The 13,691-nt window shown below is 39.2% G+C and overlaps 1 protein-coding gene across 1 annotated transcript; it reads left to right on the top strand.

Moving 5' to 3' along the window:
* Positions 1-6,876: 6,876 nt before the first annotated feature.
* On the top strand, positions 6,877-11,525 carry LOC106611666 (uncharacterized). Its single transcript, XM_014212113.3, has 6 exons — positions 6,877-7,037; positions 7,339-7,380; positions 9,735-9,845; positions 10,426-10,464; positions 10,692-10,775; positions 10,885-11,525. The coding sequence occupies exons 1-6, from the start codon at positions 6,909-6,911 to the stop codon at positions 10,903-10,905; spliced, it is 426 nt and encodes a 141-aa protein (XP_014067588.2). The 5' UTR covers positions 6,877-6,908; the 3' UTR covers positions 10,906-11,525.
* The last annotated feature ends 2,166 nt before the right edge of the window (positions 11,526-13,691 follow it).

The following is a 13,691-nucleotide window of genomic DNA, read 5'->3' as shown; positions in this document are numbered from 1 at the left end:
TCACTGTCTAGTGTTTAGTGAACAGTCACCATGGCCTCAGCCATATGTTGTTCTTATCCCATAAAAATGTCTAGTTAGTGGATAAATGGAGATATAGGCCTAATAGCTAGTATTAGATGGTAAACATCTTGAAGGCAGCCTTTTAACGCCCCTGACGAGAACCATTATACTGTCGATACACAAGACTGGTTGAATTCAGCCCCCCAATGAGCGTTATTCCCCTATTCTTGTGGTTGAAGATCTGTTCAGAAAACTTGTCTTCATTTGTTGAAATACTCCCACACCCAGGCTGCTTTTGCTCTATTCCCATAAATCCACCAATTACCAAAGCTCTTAATGCCCTTTCATCTTTGCTTGTTAAAGATGGTAGCCGTTGACTCCAAAGGTCAAGTATGTGTCATTGTTATGACTATTTAGAAGGTGCCATTATTTAATCAGTGGTCTAAGCATAAGTTAAAGTGAAAGAGATCACATTGGTCTTGGTTGAGGTTTACGAAGGTTGATTACTTTAATGGTATGTACATCTTTATTTGAACCTCCTAGAGTAGCTGAATTAAGTCTTTAAATAGAAAGTACTGAATGTGACATTCTTGAAGGGCACCAGGTGATTTTAATGGTCACTTACAAGCTCTGTATTAAGACATTGGAGATTTATCATTATTCGGAATATATTACAATTGCTGAATTAAAGTATTTAGAAACAGATTTGGAATTGTAAAGCGGTAGAATTCAGTTTAGTTTGAGGTGTTTATCAAACCACTTTTGCAAGAGGTTGAACAATTCTGAAATATTTTATTAATATGAATCTTTAATCAATAAAGGTTAATCAAAGTATCATGTTTCATTTTTATTTTATTTAACCTTTATTTAACCAGGAAAAAGCCCATTGAGACCCAGAGTCTCTTTTTTACAAGGGAGACCTGGCCAAGAAGGCAGCAACAATCAATTAAGAACATACAACATGATCCAGCTTTTAAAAAATAGTCTCCCATGATGGATTTCTTATGGATGTTGTTGTTTAAACTGTGTGAATTTCACCCTTTCCTTTCACAATAAAACATAAGAAAAAATCAGATTACAGTAAGTAAAGGGAAGCATAACAAATATTAGAACACATATGTTCATATAATATTTTTATAATATCACAAATCATCACAAATATTCTATACATGTAATTTCTGAATGTTCAGTTTAGGGTGAAAAGAAGTTGACACTGTTGAGCATAGGAAAATAACAATATGTGATCAAACTAAGTAGGCTGTAGTAGACTGTTACTTCTACTTATTGAAAGTAATACAATTTGTTACAGGTCAATATTTTTTATTTATTTTAGATATGTTTGCCTTTTAGATTTGATCTAAGTCAAGCAAGCCTTCATCTTGATAACCTTTTTGGGGGCATTCATATGTGCCTATTATGTCAATAAATGTATGTTACTGAGTTAAATTTTACAGTAACAGATTGACATTTTTACAACAATGGGTTGAATCAATGGTTCCCTTTTGATGTGGAGGACCAACAGAGGCGATCCCCCACCCACGGCATTTCTTCTTCCTGCATGTATACTTACCGTATTATTGTCAATTTGTTGTTCTGTTTTCTCATTTTGAATCATCCTAAAAGCAGGTACACCACCTTTAACCATCACAGCTCCAAATTGCATAGTCCTGTTATTTAATGTTTCAAACTGTGACAATGTTCTCTTTTCAGAATATTCATAACAAAAGAAACAAATAAACAATCAACTTGGCTACATGCCCAGTGTGTTGAGCGTTATCGTCAGCCCCTCCGGAAATGCTCATTAGCACTTTACAGCGAGGAGACCGCAGTGTTGGAAATATCAACATTGTAGGTGGGTGTACAAAGTATCTGTCACAATCGAGTGTTTTGTATTTCATGAATGATCATTATTTATAACATAATAAAACAGCCTGTCCTCGTCCAATGATGATTTGATTATCCAATGCAACCGATATACATAAAAAAAAAAAAGAATTGCAGTGAATTCCATTTAAACTTCAAATTTGGAAAGTTTGATTTTAGCTGTTAGATTTTATTCTGTTTAAGGTTGTTTAAATCTACCATAAACTCCTGTACTTAGTCTTTAGTTGATATAAAGCTCAAATAATAACATTTACAATTATTTTACCATCAAAGGGTTGATTGTCAAGAAAGTGGTACGTAATATTTCTCAGTAGCAGGTCACTTATTTTATACCCTCCCTTCAGGGATAAAATTGTATTCAGGGACAATTTACAACTAAAACATAAGTCTCAGAAAACTGAGAAATTATGCGTTGAGACAGATTTAGCTAACCGCTAATTTCCGTCTGTAGTCCCCAGCAGATTACATAAAAGCACCTGATAACAGATTACAAAACACGTTATCCCTGGAGAAAGAACGATACAGTTGTATTTTGAATTCATTTGTCATTTGTCAATACACAGACATGATGGTATTCTTTCGGTATTCTTTTGAAAAGAAAATGGTACAGTGCATTCAGAAAGTATTCAGACCCCTTGACTTTTTCCACATTTTGATACGTTACAGCCTTATTATGAAATTGATTAAATAGATGTTTTTCCTCATCAATCTATACACAATAACCCATAACGACAAAGCAAAAACAGTAAACATTTAAAATTTAAATATCACATTTACATAAGTATTCAGACCCTATACTCAGTACTTTGTTGAAGCATCTTTGGCAGCGATTATAGCCTCGAGTCTTCTAGGGTAGGACGCTACAAACTTAGCACACCTGTATTTGGGGTGCCCATTCTTCTCTGCAGATCCTCTCAAGCTCTGTCAGGTTAGATGGGGAGCATCACTGGACAGCTATTTTCAGGTCTCTCAAGAGATGTTCGATCGTGTTCAAATCCAGGCTCAGGTTGGACCACAATGACATTCAGACACTTGTCCCGAAGTCACTCCTGTGTTGTTTTGGCTGTGTGCTTAGGGTCGTTGTCCTGTTGGAAGGTGAACCTTCGCCCCAGTCTGAGGTCCTGAGCACTCTGGAGCAGGTTTTCATCAAGGATCTTTCTCTGTACTTTGCCCTAGTCTCAAAGTACCTGCCACTGAAAAACATCCCCACAGAATGATGCTGCCACCACCATGCTTCACCGTAGAAGGGATGGTGCCAGGTTTTCTCCAGACGTGACACTTGGCATTCAGGCCAAAGAGTTGGTCTTGGTTTCATCAGACCAGAGAATGTTGTTTCTTATGATCTGAGAGTCTTTAGGTGCCTTTCGGCAAACTCCAAGCAGGCTGTCGTGCATTTTACTGAGGAGTGGCTTCCGGTTTCCTGTCTCGGACTCTACGACAATTCCTTGGCTTGGTTTTTGCTCTGACATGACCTGTCAACTGTGGGACCTTATATAGACAGGTGTGTGCCTTTCCAAATCATGTGCAATCAATTGAAATTACCACAGGTGGACTCCAATCAAGTTGTAGAAATATCTCAAGGATGATCAATGGAAACAGGATGCACCTGAGCTCAAATTCGAGTCTCATAGCAAAGGGTCGGAATACTTATGTAAATAAGCTATTTCTGTTTTTTAAGTTTTATACGTTTACAAAAAAATTCTAAAAACCTGTTTTCGCTTTGTCATTATGGCGTATTGTGTGTAGATTGATAAGGATTTTTAAAATCAATTTTAGAATAAGGCTGTAATGTAACAAAATGTGGAAAAAGCAAAGGGGTCGGAATACTTCCCGAATGCACTGTATACTAACCCCCTAATTTTGATAGTTCCCGTTCAATAAACAATCAGAAAATAAAATGTTACAAAATAAAAGTTGATCATTATTTAGTTCATTATCACAGTTAAGGAACAATATCTGTACGGCTGTAATTTAGCCACATGTCTTGCACTGTGTTTAACACCACAGAAAACAACTCTCCCTTTCTGAATTCACAGTGACAGAGTTCTCCCCGACACCCACCTTTACTCAATGCCAAATGGCTCGCACAGGCATATCCCACACTATCACACCAGGTCGTATTGGTATATGACTGGACAAGGAAAGTTCTGATTCGTCTCATGTCTACCTGAGGACACAAATCCCTTCCATGTGTCATAACCAACTCTCAGACTCCTTTAGTAATGGAATAGCCAGTTCCACAGAGATACACCTTACCGCAGGATGATAAGGGAGGCTCGTGAGGGCCTTTCCCCTACACGGTCTATGTGTAGTACTAGTGTTCGTTGCTTCACAGCTCTTAGCCACAGTCCCCACCCACTATTTCCTTTATGCTGAAACAATGACCAGGGAGACAGAGAAGGAGGGGTTCTCTCTAATCTGTCACAAGCTCACTTCCTCCTCTGAAGATAGAAGCCAGTAGTATAGCTTCCGCTCCGTGAGATGATGGAACTCCTTAGGTAAACTAAGAATGCTGACGCTGCAGAAACCGGGTTAGGTACACTTGGACACGACGCTGCTTCCTGTCTGACTAACACAAGAGGTTATATCAAATGAAATCATGGGGAGGATTCCCCCCGCCCCCCCCCCCAACAGGGAATTATTATGACACTGTTTGGAATAAAATAATGAAATAAGATGACACAGAAGTTAAAAAGAACACGTGAAGTGTTAAAAGTAGCGCTAAGATAATGGCAAACAGTGTTCATTAAAAATACTTTCCCCATTTTGATTATAAAATGAAAAGGTACAATTTGTGACCAGACAAGTTGCACCCCTTTAAGCCCTCAGAACAGCCTCAATTCGTCAGGGCATGGACTCTACAAGGTGTCAAAAGCGTTCCACAGGGATGCTGGCCTACTGGATGTTGACTCCAATGCTTCCCACACTTGTGTCAAGTTGGCTGGATGTCCTTTGTGTGGTGGACCATTGTTGATACACACGGGAAACTGTTGAGCGGGGGAACCCCAGCAGCTTTGCAGTTCTTGACACACTCAAACTGGTGCGCCTGGCACCTACTACCATACCCTGTTCAAAGACACTTAAATATTTTGTCTCGCACATTCACCCTCTGAATGGCACACATACACAATCCATGTCTCAATTGTCTCAAGGCTTCTTCTTTAACCTGTCTCCTCCCCTTCATCTACACTGATTGAAGTGGATCTAACGAGTGACATCAATAAGGGATCATAGCTTTCACCTGGATTTCACCTGGTCAGTCTATGTCATGGAAAGAGCAGGTGTTCCTAATGTTTTGTATACTCAGTGTATTTGTTCCACTACAAATGTATGAGTTAAATGCCATAGATAGATTATAATCACAGTTTTGACATACACTCAGCCACCGCAGATGTTTTAAGACTACTTTCATTACTTGCTATTCATCTTCATTGACTAGTGAGTCTATGATTCAGCGACCAACACACCAACCTAAAGATGCAATCATTACACACAACAATACATAGCAAAAATACTGTTGCTGCTGTACTTTAGCTAGGGACCTACACACACTGGTAACATCACCCACACCCACTGTCTTTAATTGAAATCAACGGTCTCCTGCAAAGCTCTGTCTCCAGTTTTGACTGGTACCTATTCAATTGATTTAGATGCACTATTGTAAAGTGGTTGTTCCACTGGATATTATAAGGTGAATGCACCAATTTGTAAGTCGCTCTGGATAAGAGCGTCTGCTAAATGACTTAAATGTAAATGTAAATGTAAATTGTTTGTTTGAGACTGATGCAGAATTTTCCCACAATTTACAAATATTGTACAATTCCCAAAATGAGCAATACTATATGGACAGAAACTGAATTCATGTACGTTTAATTTTAATTAGGTTTCAGGAGTAATAAACAGCCGGCCTCAGTCTCGGGATAGGTTTCAGGTGGGAGTCACCGGAATTTGGTTTCAAGGGTTTCTTTCTGTTTTGGTGCAAAAGGATATCCTCCCAGAAGAGGGAAATATTGCGAAGTGCCCTTGGCCTTTGAACTGTCATTGCTGTAGTCATTCAAAGAATTTCCTGTTGTTCTTACAGGTTATGTTTGTGTAGGAAGCCAACCACACACACACACACAAATATCCCTTTGGTGTGTCTGTAGATACACTGAGTGTACAAAACATTAAGGACACCTTCCTAATCCCCTCAGAACAGCCTCAATCTGTCAGGGCATCTCTACAAGGCGTCGAAAGCATTCCACAGGGATGCTGGCCCTTGTTGACTCCAATGCTTCCCACAGTTGAGCCGGAGTTGGCTGGATGTCCTTTGGGTGGTGGACCATTCTTGATAAACGCCAAAAACTTGAGCATAAAAAATCCAGCAGCGTTTCAGTTCTTCACATAAACCGGGGGGCCTGGCACCTACTACTATACTCCCTTCAAAGGAACTTCAATCTTTTGTCTCACCCTTTCACCCTCTGAATGGCACACATACACAATCCATGTCTCAATTGTCTCAAGGCTTGAAAATCCTTTTTTAACCTGTCTCCTACCCTTCATCTACACTGATTGAAGTGGATTTAACAAGTGACATCAATAAGGTTTCATAGCCTTCACCTGGATTCACCTGGTTAGTCAAGGAAAGTGCAGGTGTTCATAATGTTTTGTACGTTCAGGTTGTCACCAATGATACATACTGTATAGCCAGCTATAGGTCCTCTGATTCAAAGTGAAAATGGGAACTAACGGTGCTCTGTAGTTTCCTGCCTTGTGTGCAGAAAGTATGTTTTCGTTCACGCACTTGCATCCCTACGCCCCACGCATGCACAACTCTGAGCTCACGTAGTGGCCAGTGGAAAAGAAAAAGTCATTACTCATTCATTCATACTTTCAGCAGTTTTCCAATCTCTCAAACGTGGTTTTCCTGTGTCCTGATGGACAAATATATAGGTAAGTTAAACACCTGTCCACATTACCAGTCAATGTTTTGAACAGCATCCTTTGGGTAATTTGTGCCATCGTTAAAGCAGGTTAAGAAAAAGATGAAGCTGCTTGTTTGTTGTCTCCTAGCCATCACCTGTTGTGTTTTGGCGAATGCAGACAACGTCGAGAGAACAATGAAGCTGACTGAAGTACTAAAGGAGTTAAGACAGCTGAACAAAAGTGTGGAGGTAGGTCAATCTGCAATTTATTGAACACCTTTTTCGAAGCTTATGTGTTGTAAGCGCTTATGTATTTCATGGGTTCTTGCAAGAAACCAGGAGCTTTTACTAATGATCATAACATGTTTTATTATGCATTATACTAACTTTGTGATGCAATGCGTCTATTGCCTTTTTTACATTTATGAAGGCTGTAAATGGTTCATAGAAAGTATTACCACAATTTCTCACCCTTCTATTTTTTGGGGGGTTGATAGGTATAAGACGCAACCTCAGTAACAACACCTCTGTTTTTTTGTTGTTCTTGCAGCACAACGGCGTGATGTTGAACACTCCTACCATGGATATAGAGGTAAGCGATTCTTCTAAAGAAAATCCACAATACCTTATTTACTTTACAAGCAAAAGAATCACTGTAAGTAAACTCACAGACAAGTAATGACCTCTGTTATTGTGGTTGCTATTAGTCTTGCTCTCACACCTACTGTACTGTATATCGCATAATGTAGCACGCTAGTACTATAGCCGGCGAATGTGGTCTTGTGAGGTCAAGAAATAATGATCTTATGGTAAAAATTATCATCAACAATAGTATAAAGCAATTACATTTGTAATAGAGTTGCATAAATGATGTATATAGTTAGTTGTTTATATCACCAATAATTAGTAAATAGTTAGTTTCATATAGTCTAATTTGTATTAATATGTTCAGTAATCCTTTTGTCATCAAACAAAGGAAAGGTACACAGTATTACTTAATGAATTTGTTCACTACAAATAGTTTCAGCTAAATTACTAGCATGGGTAGGGCCAATTGAGTTGACAATATGTGAATTACTTGAAACTAAACCAAATAAACTAACTGACGGTATTAAAGTAACCGTCTGGTGAAAATGTCACTTTTAAATGTTCATATTCTACTAACTCATACCCAAATAATGTTGTTAGCTGGCCAACCAGCGATCTACTCACATGAATATTTGTAATGACATGTATACACTCACCACCATTCCAACACAGAAAAACTGCTTTTAGCATACTTAATAAAAAAAACAGGGGGGAAGGAAAACTATTTCACTCATTGTAATTCATTATAGGTAATATTTCATAGAAATCTGGAAACACTGGACAATTACTTTAATGGACAGTCTACCTAATTAAAAAAAAATGTTTTAGCTTAGTAGGTGGAGTACATTTAGTGTTAACATAAGATGATTGTAGCGAGTAGAGGGCCACACACTCGTCAGAATCACTCTTTCGTCAAAAAAACAACAACACTATAGATGTAACTTAAGAAAACATCCACTTGATGAAAGAGATTAGTATTTCTTTCAGCTATTTATCAGTTGCACTGACAGTCAATCCAGTTTGGCATGTGTTTTTGTCAGAGTTCTGTGCATGAATGAGTCAATGTGAAAGTGATCTCCATGTCTCTTGGAGTTACTTGTGCACATTTAGGAGAAATGTGATGAGTAATCGCACTCACGTCTCTGTGGCTTTTACCCGAGAGACAAACTGTGCTACTGCTTTAGAAAATGTTTGACTATATCTTGAAGTTAGTTGAACATGGTTGTCCTAAACAGGACCAAATAATTCATTAGTATACCATGGAACCAGTCTGTTACCAATATTCCACGGGTGAACGCTTGATCAAAGGTTGCCATGCTCTCGTTTTTACACTAGCCGTCTAAGTAACGTTGGTCAGTTATTGTTTGAGAATTCAAGAGTTTGAGGCCCACAGCATGGGGAAAATATCATTGCCTAATGGTAGAGACAAACGAAAGCCTCAACCTGGAAAATGTGTTGTCACGTCAAAGAGAGAGCTATTTTCTATCTATTCTGTGAAACGCCCAGTCAAAGTGGGGAAACTGGAAACAGGCAGCAAGTAAAAACAGTGAAAACGTCTACTTAATCTCAGTGAAGCGCGGAAAGACATTTTTCTGTATTAGATACGTTGGTGGAAACATTGTTTCTTGATCGCTTTGGCTTTGTCGGGGTTTGGACGTGTTAGTGTAATGAGAAAGTCTTACTCTGAAAAACAGAATATGACTTGTGAGTCACAGTTTTGTAGGAAATTATAAGACCATCAATATAGGGTGGAGGGTAGCCTAGCGGTTAAGTGCGTTGGGCCAGAAACCAAATAGTCGCTGGTTTGAATCCCAGAGCCGACTAGGTGAAAAATCTGTTGATGTGCCCTTGAGCAAAGCACTTAACCCTCATTACTCCTGCAAGTCACTCTGGATGAGAGCGTCTGCTAAATTACTAAAATGTACAAAAAAAAGTTATAGAAATTGTAATTAAAATTATTACAACTTAACTATGTCTCTGAGAGGAGTAACATACTTGAGAGCGGCTCATGTTATTATATGGGAATCAGGTGTTGTATGCGGCTCAATAGAATACATTTGGCTGGTATGAACTGGAAATATTGTATGTATTCTGGTTGAGGTTCAGGTTAATGAAATATGCTCAAATGTAGAAGTGTGGCAAATGTCTAACTCAGCTTGAAGATAGTATGTGGGTTAATTTACTATACAGCAGCTCTCTCCAGTGGTTCTCATTCCACATTACAACGTTTTCATGTGAGTGTAAAAAAGTATCAAAAGACATTCAAATGATTTGCCTCAACTTGTTTCATTAGTGGAAAATAAGCAGTCTTGTTTTATCCAACGTCCATCATTTAGTGTGTCATTTTGCTTTTTACAGGAGTGCTGTTTCCTATCTACCTTGGAGTGCTTCCAGAAGATGGTACCTCGTCTCAAGACCAAACAAAAGAAATTGCAGTGTAAAGTTAGCAGAAACCTCAACCCACTGACTGTGAGTCACTTCAGAAAACAAGAATAATGTACACTGAGTTGAACAAAACATTAACACCTTCCTAATATTGAGTTGCACCCCCCTCCTTTTGCCCTCAGAACAGCTTCAATTCACAATTCATGCGGGCATGGACTCTACAAGGTGTCGAAAGCGTTCCACAGGGATGCTGGCCCATTTGACTCCAATGCTTCCCACAGTTGTGTGAATTTGGTTGGGTGTCCTTTGGGTGCTGGACCATTCTTTATATACATGGGAAACTGTTGAGCGTGAAAAACCCAGCAGCGTTGCAGTTCTTGACACAAACTGGTGCACCTGGCACCTACTACCATACCCTGTTCAAAGACACTTAAGTCTTGTCTTGCCCATTCACCCTCTGAATGGTACACATACACAATCCATGTCAAAATGTTCTCAAGGCTTAAAAATCCTTATTTAACTTACATCAATAAGGGATCATAGTGTTCATCTCGAGTCACCTGATCAGTCTATGTCATGGAAAGAGCCGGTGTTCTTAATATTTAGAAATGTACATAGCAAGATTGTGGCAAAATATTAACATGTTGCTTTGTTCTGTTTTTAGTTTACAGGTGTAGACTCCTGCAGTCGGGAGGAGAGAGAGGTGAGCCTTGCCATTATTTTCCAAATTACATTAATAGCATTATCATTATTAAACATAATCACATAAGAATTATGTGAGGCAATGTGGAAAGTAAGTTAGGGGTAGTAGTTACTTTACTAGGCCTCTGTTCAGTCCAAATCTAAGAGTAACTTCAAATTTGTATTTTAACTTTTTAAAGTTAAATTGTGTGGGCCAACTAAGTTTTCGGTGTTCCTTTATTCCCTCAGAAAAAAGTCTGCCAAGGATGTGATTCCTACCCAATGAAGGACAGCAGGGAATTTGTACAACTGTTGGAATCTCTTCTTCAAAAGGTAGCAGGTTATTATGAATAAGTCAGACTTTTAACAACAATATCTACACTTCAATGAGAGAAAATGGTGGTAGTGTGCAGTGTGCTAACTACAAAAATATGATTTTCAGGCTATGACTAGACTGGTGTGAGGATATGACTGGAAGAAACCGTGGAAAAAGACATGTGAATGTGTAGAAGACACTACTCTGTGGACACATCAGAGACATGGCTATGGCCATTCCGGCCATCCTACTATTCTATGTATTTTGTTATTTTATTTTTGTGGCCAAGATTATATTTGTTTTGTCATTATTTTGTTGGGGGGGTTACAGGTACAATATTCATATCAAATCATATATAATTTCATATCACATGTACCCGTGGACTGCCACTCAAAAGAAAAACAAAAGTAAGAAATACAGACAGAGAAATGATCATATTGATTAAGTTATAATTATATTTAATAATAATATTTATTTAATATTTATTTATGAAATGGTGTTATCCTACTCAAGCTAAATAATTATTTAATTCCCACAAGAAAGCTGCTTTGGTGCCACCTAGTGTAAAAAAGACATCCATGCAGTTTATCATTGATGTTTTCATATTTCTTTATTTATTCACATGAACATATTTGTATGTTTGTATACTATATATTTAAAATTGTTAGCTTTCAAAGCTATATCTCATCCATTACGCCAAACTATGCATTTTATTATATCAAACATAAGTATCTCACAATGAGATTAAATCGCTTGAAAAGGTAATGAAATTACTGTTGCTTTTTGTATTTTGTATTTTATCAAAAACATTTAATTGAATGTGAGAATATTAAATAACTAATACTGTATTTGTGTTCTGACACTGATTATTTTGAGTACATTTGAATAACAAAGACAATTTAGGCCAGGGGAGTCCATAAATGTTTCCCTGCAAACACATTCATTCCTCACCGAGGTCTGGAGTGTCGCACTTAAAATATATTTTATTTCTTGCTGTCTGGACACACCTATACATTCAAGGGTTTTAATTTATTTTTTTACTATGTTCTACAATGTGGAATAATAGTGAATAAATCAAAACTATGAAATAACAAATATGGAATAATGTAGTAACCAAAAAGTGTAAAACGAATCAAAATATATTTTATATTTGAGATTCTTCAAAGTAGCCACCCTTTGCCTTGATGGCAGCTTTGCACAAATACATACCTGAAGGTAGAGGTAAAGTGACTATGCATGGATAATAAAAAGAGAGTAGCAGCAGTGTAAAAAATGGGTGGGGGGGGGGGGGGGGGCGCAATGCAAATAGTCAAGGTAGCCATTTGATTAGCTGTTCAGGAGTCTAACGGCTTGGAGGTAGAAGCTGTTATGAAACCTATTGGACATAGACTTGGCACTCCGGTACTGCTTACTGTGCGGTAGCAGAGAGAACAGTCCTTGACTAGGGTGGCTGGAGTCTTTGGCAATTTTTTGGGCCTTCCTCTGACACCACCTGGTATAGAGGTCCTGGATGGCAGGAAGCTTGGCCCCAGTGATGTACTGGGCCGTACATACTACCCTCTGTAGTGCTTTGTGGTTGGAGGCTGAGCAGTTGCCATACCAGGTGGTGATGCAACCAGTCAGGATGCTCTTGATGGCACAGCTGTAGAACTTGTTGAGGATCTGAGGACCCATGCCAAATCTTTTCAGTCTCCTGAGGGGGAATAGGCTTTGTTGTTCCCTCTTCATGACTGTCTTGGTGTGCTTGGACCATGATAGTTTGTTGGGGATGTGGACACCAAGGAAGCTCTCAACCTGCTCCACTACAGCCCCGTTGATGAGAATGGGGGAGTGCTCGGTCCTCCTTTTCTTGTAGTCCACAATCAGCTCCTTTATCTTGATCACGTTGAGAGAGAGGTTGTTATCCTGGCACCACACTGCCAGATTTCTGACCTCCTCCTTATAGGCTGTCTCATCGTTGTCGGTGATCAGGCCTACCACTGTTGTGTCATCGGAAAACTTAATGATGGTGTTGGATTCGTGCTTGGCCATGCAGTCATAGGTGAACAGGGAGTACAGGACGGGATTGAGCACACACCCCTGAGAGGCCCCATGTTGAGGATCATTATGGCAGATGTGTTGTTACCTACCCTTACCACCTGGGGGCAGCCTGTCAGGAAGTCCGGGATCCAGTTCCAGAGGGAGGTGTTTAGTCCCAGGGTCCTTAGCTTATTGAAGAGCTTTAAGGGCACTATGGTGTTGAACATTGAGCTGTAGTCAATGAATAGCATTCTCACGTAGGTGTTCCTTTTGTCCAGGTGTGAAAGGGCAGTGTGGAGTGCAATAGAGATTGCATCATCTGTGAATCTGTTGGGAAAGTATGCAAATTGGGTCTATGTTTTCTGAGATAATGGTGTTGATATGAGCCATGACCAGCCTTTTAAAGCACTTCATGGCTACAGATGTGAGTCCTACGGTTCGATAGTTGTTTAGGCAGGTTACCTTGGTGTTCTTGGGCACAGGGAATATGGTGGTCTGCTTGAAGCATGTTGGTATTACAGACTCGGTGAGGGAAAGGTTAAAAATGTCAGTGAAGACACTTGCCAGTTGGTCAGCGCATGCTCAGAGTACACATCCTGGTAATGCGTCTGGCCCTGCAGCTTTGTGAATGTTGACCTGTTTAAAGGTCTTACTTACTGTGATCACACAGTCGTTTGTAGCAGCTGATGTTCTCATGCATGCTTCCGTGTTTCTTTCCTCGAAGCGAGCATGGAAGTTATTTAGCTCATCTAGTTGGCTTGTGTCTATAATAGTTTTTAAGCTTTGCCAAATCCGACGAGCGTCGGAGCCGGTGTAGTACAATTCAGTCTTAGTCCTGTATTGACGCTTTACCTGTTTGATGGTTTGTCTGAGGGCATAGCGGGATTTCTTATAAGCATCCGGGTTCGAGTCCC

The sequence above is a fragment of the Salmo salar genome, chromosome 09 (assembly GCF_965601325.2).
Source record: "Salmo salar chromosome 09, fSalSal1, whole genome shotgun sequence".
Classification (NCBI taxonomy): Eukaryota; Metazoa; Chordata; class Actinopteri; order Salmoniformes; family Salmonidae; genus Salmo; species Salmo salar.
Note: the sequence above shows the minus strand (reverse complement) of the source record. Positions and strands in the feature narration are given on the sequence as shown.